At 29.4% G+C, this 20,974-nt stretch overlaps 1 protein-coding gene and 1 long non-coding RNA gene across 3 annotated transcripts; one reads left to right on the forward strand and one right to left on the reverse strand.

Annotated features, from left to right (window-relative positions):
• The first annotated feature begins 951 nt into the window (after positions 1-951).
• On the forward strand, positions 952-3,316 carry LOC108848880 (uncharacterized protein At5g41620). The gene is made up of 2 exons (XM_018622332.2): positions 952-1,437; positions 1,813-3,316. Exons 1-2 carry the CDS (start codon positions 1,057-1,059, stop codon positions 3,196-3,198), a joined length of 1,767 nt encoding a protein of 588 aa, XP_018477834.1. The 5' UTR covers positions 952-1,056; the 3' UTR covers positions 3,199-3,316.
• An 8,361-nt stretch (positions 3,317-11,677) lies between these two features.
• Positions 11,678-12,570, reverse strand: LOC108853765 (uncharacterized). 2 transcript variants are annotated; one of them, XR_001949765.2, is made up of 2 exons: positions 12,352-12,570; positions 11,678-11,919 (listed from the first exon to the last, which is right to left on the reverse strand). It is a non-coding gene; the product is annotated as an uncharacterized LOC108853765 (long non-coding RNA). The 2 variants fall into 2 exon arrangements; XR_008944772.1 differs by having other exon boundaries at positions 12,198-12,570.
• Positions 12,571-20,974: the final 8,404 nt, after the last annotated feature.

Consider the following 20,974-nt stretch of genomic DNA (forward strand, 5'->3'; position numbering starts at 1 on the left):
TCTACTATGTAGGCACTATTAAAAGCAATCGTAAAAACATATAACTTTCACTCTCATCCTCTACAAAGTATACCCAACGTAGCTGAAATAATATTGAACAACTATATATGACAAAGACCAACTCTAGAAAGTGTACCCCACGCAATGCATCTTTCTTTTATGACAAAAACCAACTATATATAACGTTTTTAAAATTTAATAATATTGAACAACAAAAATGTGAAATGCACGCGCCATTCTCTCGTCCAACCGCTTTCGTTGCAAGTGGAACATGTGAAGACAAAACGTCATTTTTATCTGACTTTCCAGACATAACCTGATCTGATTTATATGCGATGTAGGGGATAAACTGGTAACTTTCCCACCATCCGTATTGCACGATACCTAAATAAAAATTTGACCGCGTTTGTACCTAAATATCTTTCCATTCTTGTATTTTCACCTCAATGACTCTAAAAGTAAAGACCGTATCAAATATCTATTCAGTATGAATTTAAATGTTGCCAAAAGAAAAAGACAAAGAATTTAAATGATTGTATAAAATATCGATGGCTCCCTTGTAAAAGTTGTATGGGCTCTTACAAGGGATCTTTCTTTGTTTTGCTAATAGAATTTACAGATGAGGAAAAAGCCCAAATATTAATTTGAGCTCCGGCCTTGTCACAAAGCTATTGAATATTCATTTCTCTTCCCGGAGAAGAAAATGCCACAATACAAAGAAAGAGACGCACACACGCCAAAGAACAAGGAGTTACAGTACTGTCGGAATATTACAGCATCCCAGATTTTCACGTGTTAATATATTATTATTTGTTAATTGTAACTGGTAAGGACTTAATGTGAAAGTGATGGGACTCAAACAAACTGGATTGTAGCCATCAAAGAAAAGATTAAGCGCAACCCCACTTCAAAGTATCCAAGGTCTTACAACACCCACACACCACAGGTGAAACAAACTCACAAGACAATTTGCCAGATATGTATGTATGATTTTGGATTTGATTTAAAGAGAAAAAAAAGGCGAAACCTTTTTGCTTTTCTTTTTCACCTAAAAAGATGGAAAGTAAAGTAACAGGAGGAGAAGAAGAAAATGGAGAGAGACAGAAAGTGGAGAGATTGGTGGAAAAGTTGAAGAATTATACTACTAAAAATAATAATAATGGAGATGGACCTTCAACTCCGGTGCACGTTAGCTTCTCCTCTTCTAAATTCTACTCACCACCAGACGTTGTTTCATCACGAAAGCTCGCTGCTGCTTTCTGGGAGTTTCATCACTACTACTACTACTACCAAGAAGATCACCGCTCCTTCTTTTCTCCTCCTCCTGCTGCTGCTGCTAAAATGCACCGCCGACAGCAGCGCCACGGCAAGGCGGTGGTTAAGGAGAATGGTCTCGACCTCTCTCAATTCCTCCGGGATCCCTCTCCTGATCACCAGGTCTCTCTTCCTTTTTTGCTACAATTGATTGGTTTGTACTTAGTTTCATCCAGCTGTTACTCTGTTCTTGCCTTTCTAGCTCAAGTTATATTGGATCTCATTAGGGTTGGTTCAATTGTGAAGGACAAAAGGTTAAACTAGTTTGTTAGCTTTATATTAGTTTAGTGAAGAAGTGAATTTTTACTTGTAAGCAATGACTTTAACTTGAATCTTGAACACAACTATATTAGAGTCAAAGTCAATGATCGTTAGTAATATATAAGATAGATAGACCAATCTATTTATCACCGATTGATTTTAGGTTGGAAGTCCATCTAACCTAATATCGTGTTGAGTAAGATTTTATGGTTCTGAAAATAGTATTTGTTGTCACAGCCAGAGAGCGCGGGAAGTCTAAGGAGGCAGATCGGTCAAGTGCTGATGAAACATCACCAATCACTCGAAAGAAACAACCACGCTCTTCAGCCTGTCTCCCCCGCTAGTTACGGAAGCTCCCTCGAGGTTGCGCCATACAACAAAGCAGTGACACCAAGCAGTTCACTGGAGTTCCGAGGCAGACCATCTAAAGAATCTCATTACAATCTCAAGACATCGACCGAACTTCTCAAGGTACTGAACCGTATCTGGACCCTCGAGGAGCAGCACGCGGCCAACATCTCCATGATAAAATCTCTGAAAACTGAGCTGGCTCATTCGCGCCTCCGAATCAAAGAGCTTCTCAGGTACCAACAAGCCGATAGGCACGAGCTGAACGGCGTGGTGAAGCAGCTCGCCGAAGAAAACCTTTCGAGGAAGAACAAAGAAGTCGAACGGGTTCAGGCTGTGAGGAAAGAGTTGGAAGACGAGCGGAAGCTTCGAAAACGTTCCGATAGTTCGCAGAGGAAACTGGCGAGAGAGCTCTCTGAAGTGAAGCTTTCGTTGTCTGAGTGCGTCAAGGAGCTTGAGAGAGGGAACAAGTCGAAGAAGATGATGGAGATGCTCTGCGATGAGTTTGCTAAAGGGATCAAGGAGTTTCACGGTTTAAAGCACGAGGATTTGGATAAGGATCAGATGGTTCTTCATGTGGCGGAGTCTTGGATCGACGAAAGGATGCAAATGAGATTAGAAGGAGGAGGAGATAGCTCGGTGTTGGATAAGCTCGGGGTTGAGATCGAGACGTTCCTTCAGGATAAGCGTAGGAGTTCGCTTGAATCTGTTCCGTTTAATGCGTTGAGCGCACCGCCGCGTGATGTGGAGTGCGAGGAAGACTCTGGGGGAAGCGACTCGAATTGCTTCGAGCTCAAGAAACCTGTGGAGGAGTCTCATGTAAACGAAGACGATGAAAAGCCGAAAGGAAGTCCGTCGAGTTTCCAAGTTAAGTTTGAGGATCAAATGGCGTGGGCTATGTCGTGTAACGGGAAGAAGAAGACACAAACCATCAAAGAAGAAGAAGAAGATGATGATGCGGAGCCTGAGAAGAGCAACGGTAAGAAACAAGAGAATGGAAGTACAAACAAGAATGACGTGATGGGGGAAATGATTAGGACACACAGAAGATTGTTGTCCGAAACTGGGGAAGCTTCTTGTAGTAGTTACCCATCTTCTTGGAGACAAGCGAGTCCAGTTCGACAATGGACTTCGAGAACCGTAGCAGCTGAACTTCTTGGCTCCTCCGAGGCGTCTGCTGCTATTGTTGGGATAGGTCAAGGAGTGAAGGATAATACTTTGAAAACAAAACTTGCAAAAAGTTCAAAGTCACGTCTTCGGCTGTTCAAAGGCTGATTCATATTCATTGTTTCTGTATATTTCTTTTTTTTTGTATATTTCAATTTTTATTCTACGAATTTTGGGACCTTGTAAACATTATCAAACGATTTATATAGTCTCTGTTTTATTTTCATAGCACAAGTCTTGAGTTTCATTTGATACTTACTTTCTCCAAATGGGATTTGAAGAGCTTTTGTGTTGTTTGTTTAAAACTAGGTTTGCAGCACTGATGGTTACATGTTAGGCCTTTATAAGCATGCATAATCTATATGAATCTAAGCCTAAGCCTGCTACAAAAGAAAAAAAAATCATTTCTACAAACCATTTTGAAGTGTTATTGTTTACTTCTAGTAAACCAGAGTCGCTTTTGGAGAAATTTATGGCGCTAGACATTAGAAAAGGCCAAATCATATTTTAAGGTTTCGCAAAACTTTCCTTATTTTAAGGTTTCGCAAAACTTCAAAAATGAGGTTTGGTGGTGTTTCTCTGCGAGAACAAAACTTTATAATAAACTTTAAATTTTTTATATTTTACATAATAGTTCTTATGTTTAACAAAACTTAACTAGACACATAAATCTTTTACAATAGCTATAAAACATCCAACAAAATTATTATAAAACAAAATTAGTATAAAAAAATAATTTGAAAAATATTATATTATAATTAAACATTGCATTCACATATAAAACATACAAACTAAAACATTAAATTTAAATAAATTACATATTTATTCATTATAGTATCTCATATATGATCAATTAAGACATTTCGAAATGATAAATGAGCCTCTTTACTTTTTATTTGAAGAATACGAGTTAAAAAGTTTTGAAAACGAGCATTCTCGTTTATATCCATTTTAACTTGTGCCATTGGCGCCGATCTTCCATCTCTAATTGGTGCGTTGATACCACGTTCATCGCTGTAATATTATCTTTGTATAATATTTATTATAGTGTTAATTAAATTTTTTGATATTAAAAAGGAACAAGAAAGTTATTAAATATATTTAAAAGCTACACAGATACAAAGACTGAAAAAGTAAAGAACCTTAAATATAAGGGTTTACTACAAAACCTTATATTTGAGGTTTACTACAAAACTTAATATTTGAGGTTTTACTGTACAAAACTTTAAAATTTAAGGTTTTAAAGTAATTTTTGGAGTGCACAAAATTTTATATTTGAAGTTTTAAAGGATTTTTGGAAATGCTCTAAACGACCTGACTATTTTTCCGCATTTGGTTTATTGTTTCTTTTTTAAGAATGTTAAATTTGTTCATCCCAAATTTTTTTTTTTGCAATGAGTGCCTCTAGAATATGAATGAAATTAGAAAACAATTGAAATCATTACAAAACTGATCCAACCCAAAAGAGTTATAGGAATCAGCTATCAAGTTGATTGTGTAGGAGATTGTTTTAGAATTGGGATCAAAAACTCCTCTCATGAACCATGAGCAACAAAGATGATACAAAAGATTTCACAGAGATTAAGAGGTAAAGATTACATTCTACTCTCAACTTGTTAGTTGTGGAGATGTCTGATCTTTGACATGCCCTGAAATGAATATACAAATATCCTGAAAGTGATATATTCATTTCCACACAATCTTTTGAAATTGACAAAGGTCCATTGACTTGATGAACTTTTGATAGTGCTTTTGTAGTTGTTGAGCTGTTGACTATGTTCTTAGTCAGCATTTTACAAACTGCCTCCACAGCTTTGGAGCGTTATTTTATTTTATCCCCATTTTTTATTTATTTTTATGAAGTGGGTTGAGATTGTTTAAAGATCTTGTCAAGATTTATGATAAGTTGGGGACCATTATGCTTGTAGTTGGTTACAAACAAAAAGAACAAAAAAATGCGCACCGAATCCCAAATGTTGGACACTACCAATGCATACTTTGATCTAGTGCTTAATTACTTACAGATCTTTGTTTTGAAAATTTTGAAACCCCATTACTAAACTTTGGTATTTTTATTTTAACTTTGAAACTGGATTTTGATCCGCACGCCCGTGCGGATGTATATTTTTATAAAATATATTGTTTTTCATGTCAATATTAGAATCAGGCAAAAAATTCCAATCTAAAAAAATTGAACCGATCCCGATCCAAAAAGAAGTACAAACCCGAACTGAAAATCATTAAATATCAAAATTTTGGTATTTAGAGAATTGAAACCGAATCTGATCCGAACCAAAGCATTTCAAATACTTGAATGTATTCGAAATAGATTTATATACTTAGATATATATTTTTTAGACTTAAAGTATATAAAAACATCCAGAATATATATAATACTTATAAGTTGGTTTAAATAATTGAAAATATATATAAATAGTCAGATGTAAATACCTAAAATAGTTAAAGTATACTCAAATCACCAAAAATACTTAACATAATTATTGATTCTCTATCCAAATATTTAAATAAAACCAATTTATATATTAAGTTCAGGTATTCTGATATATGTTATTCAAATTTATATGTAATATATTATTTTGTTTATATATTTTGAGAAAATTAAAGTATATAATGAATTTAAATGGGTTATCTGAACCTAAATAAACCCGCAAAGAATCGAATCCGAACCAAAATTTAGAAATATCCGAATGGGACTGAAATCTTTAACCCCGGAAAACCGAAACCCGAACAGATCTAAACTGAACACGAATGGGTACCCGAACTCCCACCCCTAATTCACAACCTGTATTTTCCTTTAAAAACACATCAAACATATAATTAATAGTATTTTATATGTACTATCATATAAATAATCACATATATTATATTTTCAGTAATCATATATATTGAAATAAAAATAATAATGGTTATTGGAAATTTTTTTAGTAAAATTGTTTTTTGAATATATGTATATTTTAAATCAATTTTTTGATATAAATCAACTTTAAATTATTATTTTGATTTGAAATATGTATATAAAGTTTAAATTTTGTTTTATGATTATTTTAGACAAATGATATTTTTAGATAATTAGATTAGCTCATTTTCGTATATTTTAAAGTTGATACAAATTGATAGTTTCTTATAATATAATAAATTTTCAATTTTTCTTAATAATATCAATTTTTATTATTTTTATTTGAAATATGATTTTTTGGTTTTTCGTTTAGAGATGGTTAGATATAATTAAGGCAATTAAGTCAAGACATGTTAATAATATAAACAAAAGGTAAATCCATTAAAATGTTGATAAAAAAATGAAATGGGCTTTGGTCAGATGAGCGATGCGAGAATGAATTGGATAAATTAGGAAAATGTGTTTAATTTAAATCAGTGGCAGAAGAGCGTAATTAATGAGAAGAAACCAGGGTTATTTCTCATTTGTACTTCACTTTTAATAGGATAGATTGCATCATGCAACAACCGAATCACTCATTTCAGATATGACAAAATACTAGTTGGCCAAATCATGTTACTTCAACATGTAGACATTTCTCTCATATAATTTCAGAATAATTAAGAATAGCACTTTCGATAACATATAGAAAAATTTCCTATGATGACCATAAATTGTTTATTATTATTATAAATATATCATTCAGCGGTTATAAGGATCAAAATATTTTATTAAAAAGAAAATAGACACTTATACCATTATAATTAACTAAGTCTATAAGATTTAAATTTGAGAGATGGAGTTTAGGATGATTTTTTTTTAGAAAAAATAAAATAAATATTTAAAATTTTAAAATATTTTTAAAAAGATTTTGAATCTCAAATAAAATTTTGAATTTCTTTTTATAAAAAGTATGAATTCAGAAACATATAATTCGAGAACTTCTAACTAGAAAATTTTTAAACAATAAAACTGAATGAATTCATTTTCTTTTTGTTTCTCTTAAGACACCAGGATATATCTAGCTATTAGTTTTTGAGAAGAATTATATTAGCAGCAAAAATGTAGAAATATGTGATATCCAGGAGGGTACACCAATTCAAAAACTCTTCATGTATTGATAAGCAAAAAAAAAAGAACTAGAAAGAAAGTTATTGTAGTAAATAACAAATGTAATCAACCATGCCAAACATGAAAATCAGAGACGAGTTTGAATACCTAAAATAAAGAGACCTACTCGGATGATATAATTTCAGAATAAGTCTTATGTAATGTGTGATACAAAAATATTTTAGAGGTTTTATGTTGGAGCTTAAGCAATGTTTATCCGAGGCAAGCATTTGTGGCTGAAAGGCTAATTTCAGATAATATACTGATCACAAATAAAATGTTTCATGGACTGTTAGGAAAAAATTATGGTGATAAAACATATACGAATAAAGCTTAATGGTAGGATTTAATAGATTTTCATTCAGAACTTGCTTCTTAAAATGGGAATTTCACCACATGGACTGCAAGAATGATAGAGCGTATCACATAAATCTAAAATATGGTAAGCATGAGATCTCAAAGCGGCAGAGGTGACTGATTCCTCGATGATAATCACATCAGGTTTACCGGGAACTTCAGTTGAGGAAAACTCAAGGTAAGGTATTGTTGAGGCGACACAAGACGAGGAACCATGGGTAAATGCAGAGAGGTGATGAAGGGTTTTGTGATAATATTTTTGGATATGATGACAGAAAAGAGTTATCCTCAAAATCGGTGATGGTAAAACAAGTAAAAAGAGATCTCAGTTTTCAGAAAAAAAACTGTACGAACATAAAAGCAAAAATCATTTTTCTCGAATTATATCATTAAAATAGATAACGTTACACAAATAAATAATATGAAAAAACTTATGGAAATTAAGAAACTCAACAAATATGAAATAAATTTACTCGTGGCCCAATTGATACAAACATGTTTTACCCTTAAAATTATATTGCAAATGCACAATAAACCGCAGTAGTATTTTAAGGATCAAATTTACATAAACCAAAGTTACACTACAAGCCTGCGAAAAAAGAGCGAAGTTAAGACGAAAAGAAATTGTTTATTCCTAAAGCTAAGCAAGAATATAAACATGCAGAAAGATCTAATGTATTGAAAGCATTCGACATGAGGGAATTTACAGAGAACCAGATAAGCAGAAACGTATGAATCAATATGGAAATAATTAATCAACACTCTTGAACTCAAATAACACAATTAAATTAATGTACCTCCGCAGCGCTAAATCTTATATATTAAATTTTTAAAGACTAACTTTCCTTGAATTCAGATCTTAAACATGCATAAATATCAAATTTGTTGTCACAAGTTCCTTAACATCAATTTTCATTGGCTACGACTTGTTCATCTAAGTTTGTTTCAGATGTTTAAACTATCACTTCCCATGCATAATGCATTAAAGAACCTATAAATCAGAAACTACGTCTTAAATCTTATTTCAGCATTAAAATAACTTAGATAAAGAATTCAATTGATAAATCATTATCTAGCAGTCATATAAAGTCCAATTGAGAAATTAATAGACAGGAGAAATAGAGAAAAAGATAATGCATAATAAGATATATACACAAAAGTGGGGTTCAAAGCATTTTTCCAAAAGTAGAGTGCGAATCCGTCTTCCCAAAACTCAAAAACTTAAAATATGAAGAAAATAAAATTTAGCCTAAAAATTGCTAAAAACAAGAGATAATTTTTTTCATGGTGGAATTTGAAGCTAGACCAAACCGAAAAATAAAAATGAAAACCATTTTTTTCTTATATTAAACCAACATACAAACTGATATTCATTAAAATGCGCATAATTTTCAATCGAACTGTTATATCGACTTATAACCAGTGTCATTGGAAAGTTAACTCAATTTTGTATCTTATATCTAACTTTAAGATTAATCTATTGGTGTAAAGCCTTTAATTCGTTGCTAAATTTTTGACGCATATGCACAGTTCTACATTTTTTTATCCTCATTTACACTTTGTTCAACACATTTTACTCTAAATTAATTTAATATCCGAAAGACTTTATAAAGGACTAAAAACTTGAAAAGACATTTTATAACTCAATAAATGATTCAAAACGAAAATTAAAAACCGATAAAATACTGATTATCAGCAATAGTGGCTACTTAGCCCAAATTATCACTAATCATATTTAACTTCTAAATCAGTTTTAAGGATGGCATGTTACGATGAGAAATTATTTATTATTTAAGTTATAATAAATAATTTCGTTCATTCTAGAAATTATAAAATATTACGACTTATGATCTTTTACAGTTTACAATCTATATATTTATAAGAAATAGTAACAAATAGAGAAAATAAAAGGTTAATTAAGTGCTTCACATTATTTGTAAAAATGTATGTTTGAAACAATAACTACAGACATAATTTACTCTAAGGCCTTGATTGGCAAAACTGATAATAAAATAGTAATAATATGTCATAAAAATAGTATATTGTAGAAATTGTATGTTTTCATTAAACTATTTCATTAAGTGATTAATAGAGCAGCAAGAACATGTGTTTTAAATTATTATAAAATTAGTAGATAATATATAATATATTTAATTAAAATAATATATTTATTTATTTATTATTTAGTAAATATATTTCTAATATATATATAAATTAATATATAAAATTAATAAAGAATATATAAGTTGTTATTTTATTTAATAATATCAAAAGCTACATTTATATCCAAAATAAATTTCATATTTTTAAAATGAATTTTACAATTAAAACTTTTTAGCTAAAGAAATAATATTTCACATTTAAAATATATTATATAGTTAATCTGAAATATTTTTAAAAAATTGTAAATTTATTTAAAAATTGAAAATGTTATTTTTGGATATAAACATAATATTATGATATTACTAAGTAAAATAAATAAATTATATACTTTTCAATTTGATATATTATAAATGCAAATACTCTATTAAAAAATCCATAATAAAAACTTTGAACAAAGAATATTTAGAAAATATTAGCATTTGGTAAATTATATTCTAAATTTTTTTTTTCAAAAATATTGATTAGATTATAAAGAACATAATACTAATGTTAATTTTCTACCAATCGAGACCTAAAAAATTTGTTGAGCGTAACATTCTCAGGTGTTTTGCTTTTAATAACACTTTATTGTTATATAAGAGAGATTTTGTGATGTCACATCGTCTCGCACATACACACATTTAACTAAATGCGTACACAGACATATGTTTATAAACCTGTATAATATAATTAGAACTGCATCCTTCTCGTCATCACCATCGTCTCTTTTCAGTGTGCCAATGAGACTAAAGTCAAATGCCATATAATCCACCAACAATATTCTCTGTCTCATCATGTTTTCGAAATGGTGTGTTATATATTTTCTTATAATTTAGGGGCATTTGACCAAAGAAAATAAATTACTACTAAATTAGTAGCAGTGGAAAACATTAACACTTACATTGAAAGCGAGCCACTACAAATCGTGTATATGTAAATTCTATGGTGTCCATCGTTTTCTGAAAATGAATGGGATTCAAACAGTAACTCGGTTCATCTATAACTCGAAAGAGGCTAAGACGTGAAGAGCCCATGAATGATTTCATTTCACTGTGAGATAACTTACGATCTAAAATAAAATAACAATTAATAAGTCGACCAAACAGATTTTTCGTTTTGATCATAATATCGGAGATTTTAATAGCTGTCATATATTAATCTAGTTCTAAACACATGCGTTTCGTTTACTAGGACAAGTTTCACCACGTGTCAAAAACAAGAAAATTCACCGAACAAGGAGTACACAAGCATGTAACTATATACAAAGGACACATGAAAATATCAGAGATTGGAACACAGATTGTCACCTATATTTGGCATACAATTGTATGCTTTAAAATAGCATAATTTTATAGTTCTTTAATTACTATAAAATGGTATCTTATTCCTATACCTAAGAGCACACACATTCATATATATATTTTCTAACTTTAACAAATTAAAACTTTGTTGTATTCGGTGGAGATGTGGCATCATTACAAGAATCTAAACATATATTTTAGTCATTCTCCATGGATTATTATCACTTAGACTAAATGAAAATTTGATTATTTATTTGTAGATTACACGAAATATCCCTGTTTTCTTAGGATGATTCTTTTTCATAAATAGTTCAATGAAAAATAAGTACATGAGATCAAATTGTAGATCATGCATATGATGATATTGACACTCGTCAAATGTCGATCTTGATGTACGATTATACCCCCTTAAGAATACCCGTAATTGAGGGTAGTTTAGTCATTAAAACGTGTTTTTCCAACCATGAAGAAGACATATCTAGGAACTTGTTGCAGTGAAAGAGATCAAGACCCGAGGTGATGTTGTCGTTGAACACAATCTCTCTCTCCCTTTTATGAATATGATACTTTACAGCCCATCTTAGGGTTTTTTTTTGTGGTCAAAACCCTAATTATTTAAACACATGTGAAGATACTGTTTTTGAATATTTCATATAAATTTCTTAGTTTCTTGTTATTTGATATAATATCTCTGAACTTGAAATTTCGTAATAGCTTGTGATAGCTTATAATCTATTTGCAAGTCGCATTTAATTGAGCGAAAGCCAAAAACATGATGGTCTACATGGAATAGAAAGAAACGAAGTTATTTGGACGAATGAGCTAGTAAAAACCTTATATTGTATATTGTTATTGCTTCTAGTAGTGAAACTTCATTTCCTTAGATCCGAACCCATTACAAAGAAAAAGATAAACCTTCATAGATTAGTCTCGAAGATGTTCAGGGAGGTCCACCACTGAATCCTGCAAAACAAAACCATAAACACTCATATCAGTTGAGTGTCAAACTTATTAATATAGTATAAATGGTTGAACTAGATCTTTTCAAACATAAATCCAATGACTGTATCTGATGAAGTGTTGAAATACAGGAAAAATAAAAAAAGGGAGCTCCCTTCAGTCCAAGCATAGAGAAGTGTAGATTCAATTTGTCTCTAGCATCATTCATTCATTTACCATATGTCTGCATAATCTTTCATTTGGTATTTGGATGAATGAGTCGAGAGTCAATTAAATCTCACATATTATTCTATGAGTGGACCGAAGAAAGCTCCCTTCCCCCACCAACCCATATCGACATTTCTACATCTATATATGTGTGTGTATATATAAGCATATGGACATATACAGTTAGTATATGAAAATAATCTGAGTATATTATATAGAGCATAAAACCATAAACATATATATAGCCCATGTTTTTCATTCTTGATGCACAGATCTTCCTCTGTGTGCTAGAATCAGTCTTCAAAACAAACCCTAGACCATAGATTGCTTTGAGGCACCATATGGATTTATGTGAGAAAGAATTTATGTGAGATAAAAAGAGAGAGGAAAAAGAAAATAAAAGAAAAGAGAGATGAGAGAAGAAGAGATGTCTAAAGAGCATGTAGAATTAATGGCTTTATATAGCAAAACAAATGTAAAACATAGGCGAAACCTTTTGTGTATTTTCTTTTGTTTTTTGTTTTTTTTTTGGAGCAATTTGAATTATATATCTTTATTGAATAAGTGGGTGGTTAATTTTTCTCTACCTTTTTGTTTCAAATCTATTTTAGCGTTTTACGCTGACACAAAACAGGAAAACTAGTTTACACGACTGTTCTTTAATGTTTTTTTGGGTAAAATATTATTCCTTCTTTATTCTTTGTTGTTTATGGTGTTAAGAAAATAAGTAGTCGATGTTTATGTCATTATAATTAAATTGTTATGTACAACAACCATCAATTCATTTTCTGTAGTGTTTATAAGAACTTCCAATATACAGGGTGTAAAGAAAAACTTGCAACAAATTAGACGACAAAAAGCAGCACCAAGTGATTTTAATTAAACAAGCATGGATTCTTCTTCATTACGCAGAATTTTATATAGGTTTTCTTCTCTTCTGTAATCAACTAAAATTTCGAAAATTGCTTTATGTGTTCATAATAATTGTCTGCTTTCCACTCGAACGGCCGGACCTTGTTCCCGGGAAACTTGCTTTTTGATATAAATAAGTACATAAGCATATATTTGAACAAAAAAAAAAAAAAAAGTACATAAGCATATATTTTCCAAAGAGTAAAAAATTAGGAATCTTAATTTTGTCTACATTGAACCTACTAGTACACGTCGATATTCTACTTGTTGCTTCTATGTCTGCAAAGACGAAAAATATATATGCTTTGTGAAAATTTATGTAAAGTATGCAATTCATTAAGAATTTTATTTGTTAAATACCCTCTGCTTACTTGAATAGTAACCGAAGCTATTAGTTTCGACATCTTACTCATGTTCAGAAGATATATGCGACAGCAAAATTATCAGATAAGGCATTATATATGGGAACTTCGGAACTCAATAATCAACTTTCAGAATATAAATAATTTACCCCCCAAAATTAAAGTAATTGTTTATAACATAAACGTTATGGAAGATTTAATTATGTACTTGTATTGCTTCTTGTGGAGTTCAAAGATTCAAGATAAGTACCTACAAAATCTGTGTTACATAGGCTTTCTTTCATAGCCTTTTCTCCATTGTTAGGCTCACGTATACGTACACAAATGTATATATATATATATATATATATATCTACCGATGCATTTATATGACAATATACTAATGTATATATGTGTAGAGAGAAGGAGAATATCGACGACATAAAGTATACATTATGTAGTGACCAACTTGCTAAGATGCATCTTTATCATAATTATAGTAATAGTTTATTATTAAACTTGTACTTTGATGTTCCAAATAGAGCAGTCGTTTCTCTAGAACATGCAGCTTCGTAAACATTAGAGTTTAGTTAATTTTTTCAGAAAAGTCATTTATTAATCTGATTATCTTATAGATTAAAATTTAAATTAATAGGAAGTCTTTAGTTGTTAAGCAGGTGTTTAACACTTTACACTTCAGTCGATCCTTAAACTAGCAAAATTAAAAATCACTTGGCAATACTAATTAAAATGCTGGTTTAATGACTTGGGAATTTTAAAAGAAGTTGAACCACATCCATATATTTCAAATCTATATTTAAAAAACATGATTTAAAAAAATTAAAATGTATTATCAGGTGAGACTAGGTCTTAGCTTGGAATTTTCTACTTGGCAAAAACAAAACTAGCTACTAAATTGTTTTCTTTTAACATTCGTCTAACTTGAAAGAAAAAAAAATATTTCCATACATATACATTACCTATCACAAAACCTTTCATTTGAAAAATCGTAAGAAAATGAACCATAACATAAGATGGCATATTTTAACCAATCATGTGTTGTCGGATGGCACAACATATATTCATCCATCCTTGTAACCATACAACACAAATATCTAATTTTTATATAGAATAACTGAATTTGTCTGCCATCAGTAGACTGTGCCCAAAAGACTAGTCGGGTTTTCATGTTAGAACTTATAAAAAATAATGGCATTTAAATACCGTAAAACTAATATAAGAGAAATCTACGAACGAAAATAAAACCAACATTTTTTTTAATATGCTCCCGGATTCGACGCCAATCGGAAGTGAACTGCTTCTTCTATGTCATCATTAGTGGTATTGGACCTCGGCCTAGGTTAATATTCTTCCGGATGAAATGAATCGTTGTCTGACCGGATCCAAGAATTGACCCGTAAAACGGGGAACCCTTGATTAACAAAAAAAAAACATTTTTTCAAAAAAATAAAATAAAACCAACATATGTATGCCACGCATATAAAAATGATATATTTATCTCTTTCTTTTTTTTGTAAATTAATATATTTATCTCTTAAACTCTTAATTTTTGTTAGCTTTATAGAAAGTAGTGATAAGAATCTATATTATATAGGTCTAAGTGACATCTTATGTACACTGAACTTCAACAAGTACAAAGACATTGAATCGTGTCCCGTAAAGTGTAAATACTGGAAGTGGTAACATGGTTATCATCATCTAATGTCTCTCCACTAAATTAAAAATGCATATAAAATAGTATAATACATACTATAACTGATAGTAAAAAACTATAAAAGGATCTTAAGCTGTAAGTTCAAAGTGGGAAAATGTATCTCTGGGACATTTATTTGCAAAAAGAATCAGTTCAAAGCAGTTTAAACAAAAATAATCAATTCAAATTACTAGACTTCAAAATTTGGGAATTGGAAAAGCTTTCATAAATGATTGGATATCCGATTATATCACATCAATAGAATAAATTCCATTTAGCATAAACAAAAGTATTTATTAAACTATAATGTCGGCAACGAAAATACAGTATTATTTAGCAAATGACATTTCAGCACAATTTAGCGAATTAGTTATCGAATAGTTCTTGGATTCAATAAAGAGTATATTATTCTGTGACCAGAAAAAAAAAAGTGTATTATTAAGGAAGAGACGTAATATAGAGTTGCAGGCATCCAATAAATTGTTTTCTCAATGCATGCAATAATTTTAGGGTGCTCGATCTTGTAAAACTGCGCATGTGCTTAGTCTAGGTCTTTCTAATCGTGCTTTTGGTCTCCGTCTCCGGAGGGTTGTAATTTCCCGACGCCCTTAATCGGGTTGATTAATTTTAGCACAATTATTATTAAAAAAAGATTTGTAAAACCGAATCACTCAAAACCAAACCAAACAAAAATTAAGAAAATGGATTAAATTTGGTAATACTGAATAAATAGAATAATTTTACTTTTAAGAATTGCAGTATATATATATGATTTGTTATATAAATTTATCATACAGAATAACCAAAAAATATGATTAATTAAAATATAGTAATATAGTATTTATAAATTATATTATACAATTGATCATAATATATATATATATATATATATCTATTTCTTTTACTGATATGATTTCATATTTAAAAAATTGATTTATTCTAAGTTAGAAGTTCTTTTAATTTTTCTTTCATCAAGTAAATAAAATAGATTTTATTGTTGATAGATATTTATGCTTAATTGTAGTTATTATGATATTACTGATGTTTCTTTCTTTCTGTGCGAAGCTAATGTTTCTTATTTTTATTTTACAAATTATTATAATTATCAACTTTACTTTAACTAATTATTTTAGATCGTTAACTAAAATAGAAAACAATATATTTAATTTTAGTGCACTGAAGATATTTTTATGTTTTAATAACTCAGATTTCTAATCATATACTAAAACTCACAAAATATTACAAAAATAAATATAGTTATGGCTTTTTAATATAAAATCGAATAAATAAAAAATCGCAAATGTATAAAGCGATCAAACCAATAGATATATAAAATATGGTAGTAACTTTTATAAAGCGAAATACCAAAAATCTAGATTCCAAACCAAAACCGCATCGAAATCTGAATTGAATACTCGACGACAATTTTTGTAATGACATTTGAAAAAAAATATTACTCTAATTAAAATTTTTGAATATAAAACCGTATACATAACTATTTTTATAAATTTTAATAATATTTAAAAATATACTACTATATTATCAGTTCTTACAATGATTTTTAATGTAATACGTAATAATTCTTTTTTTAGTCATAAACTAGGTTCTAACGATATATTTAGTTTATGTTTTTCAAGTTGTAAGAAGAAAAACGATGTAAAACCGGTTCCTGAAATATCAACGGAAATTGACAATTGTTATGAATTGGCAAGGTTGTTTTTTCTTTGTATTTACAACAAGTGATCAATCACTGATCTAACTATATATGTGAATTATGCGGTGTTGCTTAGTTGATGTTTAGATATATGTGAATTATGTGATGTTGATTACACATACATATAATCAGAAGAAAAGAAGACCAATCACTGTTTTTTATTCCATGTTTGATAAGCAGGACGTCGTGTAATAAACAAATACTATTACTATCAACCAAAAAAATCAATGAAAGAAGTTATTTGGTATTTTTTCAAAACAAAAAAAAAAAGAAGTTATTTGGTTAGAGGGGTGAATACAAGGGGCTCTGTAAAGTATTTATGATTCAAAACCGCCGACTCTAGTAAATAATAACTTGCATCACGAAACGAAGGATAACAAACGATGCATTCTATTCGATATATGATCGCCTATATGGACTAGATAAAGTTATTGAAAGGTTGGCATATCTATGCATTCATGCTATTTTTTTCGTGTGGCAAAACTCTTCAATTTTTAGATTTAGTGAAATTTTAGGCTGTTGAGAATCTTTGGAGATTTGTTCTTGAGTCAGGAATACAAAAATTTACAGAGGTGAAGTGAAGTGAGGATGGTGGCGTTTCTTAACCAAGTTGGAGTTTCGTTTGGATTCAATTGCTCAGGAAAACATATTGGTTGCTACCAGCGGCGACGTCAAACCAATTATTCGATGGGAACACATATTTAATATTAATATTAATAAATAATGAATAATTTATTAAAAATATTATTAGCTTTTAGCAATAAAAAATAAAGAATTTTAAACTGTGATAACAACAATAACACTATTTTTATTCAACTCATGATGAATTTTTAAAATTATATTTTCTTAAACTGTCATATGTTACAATACATTACAATTAATTTGAAAACATGGAAAAGGGGATCTTCCAATTTATTTTTATATATAACAGTATGTCAATGTCATACATATTTATGGTCATAATACTTCAAAGAGCTAAATTTTAAAAATTAAATTGAAAGCAAATGAATTATTTATCATTTTAATATTAATTAGAATTGTTCATCTACTAACAACCGTGAATGACTACTACTAAAAACTAATATGTGCTTCAAACAAATTAAAATCTAAACATGAAAATATAATAGAAAGAACTATGAACAAACAAATAAAGAAAAGATATGCTAACAAGAAAAAAAGGAATAATATTATCGGGAAAACAAAAGGTAGAAAAATGCTACTTAATAGCTAAAGAAAGATACGGTAAAAATGCTACAAAAGGGGCTTCAAACTCTGTAGGTGCTGACCTAAACGAGGCACATCTTTACCAATCGTTCTACCAAATTAATGATAACCTAAACGAAAAATAATTACATAAACTAGTACGGGGTGCCCCCGTACATAACATAGATCCGTCTCTGGTTGGTACTCCGAACAAAATCTTATAGTCAGGTAGAAAATATGGTCTATTTTTTCTCTCTCTGCGAATTTATCATTAGAAATATGAATTTAGTAGTTGGAAAATAATTAATCGCCATTGTTTGTCCAATCGATACCTTTATGTTATTTCACTTGTCTAATCCATAACCAGATGGGTCATATTTCCAGGAATCTTTTGTTTGTTTGCAATTATTGCATCAACAAATAATTCATCACAATATCATTTTATTGCAAATTAGTCAAAATCTGATGCCTACATCAATAACACCAGATGTACACCCCCAAAAAAAACATCACATGACGAATTAGGCTTTTAAACCAAAAAAAAAATACAACTCGCTTGATTTTTTTCAACAAAGTAACAAACTGAACATTTCTTTAAAACGAGGTTTATGACCACGTGTAAGCTGGAAAAGTACATAATCGCTTAAGAATATACTTTGATAGCCCAACTATAACTCCTAGGCGATTAGGGATGAGCTTTGAGCAATGGCAAGGTGAGGTACGCCTTGTGGATCAAGGACTTCAAAAGAGTAAATAGTAGTCTATGTGTAGATAAACTATACATTGAAAATTATAATCCCAGCTTATATTAAAAAACAAACATTTGAAAAGTTGTAATTATAGTTTGTACTAATTAAAAAAATATTCTGCTGAGTTATCACGTAGTTTGAATGTTAATTTTGTTTATGTGGTGGCTTGAAAATTAATTGAAAATTTTGTTAGTCCAAAATTAAATTATTAGGAAATGTTATACTATATAGTATGTCCACTATAAACCATTCATTTATCAAACTGAAATTTATTATGTATTTTTCTTTAAATAAAACATACAAAATTACCTAATGTGATTAAAATATATATATGAAAATTAATGATTTAAATAATAAAGACTTGCTAATAATCTGTATACTTTCTATCATTTTTTTAATTCTTTATTATTTAAATAAATTACTCAATTACATTAATTATATAATAAAAATTTAGATTTTTTTGTATATGTTGTATTTGAATTTTTCAAAATGAGTATAAATTACTAAAACTTTTAAAAGTCTCACATAAACTTTTGTGATCAAAGTCTAAATTTTTTATGTAATAAGATACAATGATTATAAAACCATATGAATTAAAAAATTTATTTTAATAGGTGTTTATATTTATATAAACATATATTTCATATCATTTAAATTAAACTATACATCATATAAAAATAAATACTTATATTTTGATATTTGCATTGAAGATATATTGAAAAGCTAATATTTTAATTTGGAATCTTCATTTTTTTAAATGATTATAAATTATTGAAACCACTAAACTTCTCACATTAAAAAGCAATTTGTTGGTGTAAAATTTTATTACACAAATAATCATAAAATCATATGAGTAGAAACCCCATTTAATAAATATTCATATTAAAAGTATACTATATATCTATGTTAATATCATTTAAATTTATTTATACATCATATACATATATAAGATTGTTTTATATATTTACCATAAAATGATTGCGAACAAACAAGAGTGATCGTTTAATTTATATGTGCACGTAAATTTATTATGTAATAATAACTGATTTCTTAGTTATTTAATATATAATTCTTATTTTATTATTTCATAATATGCAGAAAAACATAATATAAGTAATAAATATAAAATATGTATTCTGCACAAGACGCAGATCTTAACCTAAGTATATATCTTTTTAATCATTTTAAATATTAAACATTTCTAAATTTCAAATCAAAACAAAAGAACAAAATGAGAATAAACTCTTAAATCAATATTTATATCGAGAAATAACAAAAATAAAAAAACGACATAAAAGAGAAAAAAATATTGAAGATAGATAGGATTGACACATGAAAATAACCTTCTTATAACCATAATTAACTTTTAAATTGCTAAATCATAATATAAAACCGAGTTGACATAGTTTGAGTGTAACCAAATAGTAGGCTTCAAATTTTTTGGAATAAACATTAGGTTCTTATGCGATAAGTGACTTTTTAACCTATAATATATTTTTAAATGAGAATAACTCATCAGCAAATAAATTATGTAATTAACAATTTTTTTTTTATTTATTTAAGGCGCATGTTTTGTCTTAATAAACAAATTGGAAACCAAGTTATTCAATAGAATAGAATTCTCACCTCACACGTGCATACGTGCAACATAAGAATGTCCTATGTGATTAAATAAACATACAATTGTTGAAAACTCAGAGAAACCGAGACAAGAAGAGATTACTAACGGTGTGTTGTATACTCAGAGAACTTTCATCACCTCACCATTCAGTCAAAAGCGCACCAAAGCGGGGCTTTAAGGACCTTGTCTCGCCTAGTCGCCTTTAAGGACTAAAGTGTTTTAGTCCGGGCTTTAGTCCGCCATGACGCATGAATTACACACTATTTAAAACACAGATTGCTTGTAACTCAAATAAATTGAAGAAAATTTGCATACGGCCGTCTGGAAAACCCATATGAAACTAGTAGTAAGTAGTAATAATGAGACCAGAAAAGAATGTTTCAAAAAAAAAAAGGGACCACAAAAGAAAAATATGATAAAGAAATTGGTACACAAGGAATGCATAAAGAGAAAACAACTTTTCTCGAATTATTTTCATTTTCGTGTGTCCTATAAATAGTGATTAAACTTTAGAGAATTTCGTAAATATGCCTGAAACCGACAAACCAAACCAATTTACCTCTTGAGAACATCACCTTATAAATATATACAGCAATC

Source organism: Raphanus sativus, chromosome 4, assembly GCF_000801105.2.
Source record: "Raphanus sativus cultivar WK10039 chromosome 4, ASM80110v3, whole genome shotgun sequence".
Classification (NCBI taxonomy): domain Eukaryota; kingdom Viridiplantae; phylum Streptophyta; class Magnoliopsida; order Brassicales; family Brassicaceae; genus Raphanus; species Raphanus sativus.

Coding starts and splice junctions, on each gene's coding strand:
- LOC108848880 (XM_018622332.2), top strand. CDS start 1,057: ATGGAAAGTAAAGTAACAGGAGGAGAAGAAGAAAATGGAGAGAGACAG. Junction 1,438..1,812: donor ATCCCTCTCCTGATCACCAG/GTCTCTCTTCCT, acceptor TTGTTGTCACAG/CCAGAGAGCGCGGGAAGTCT.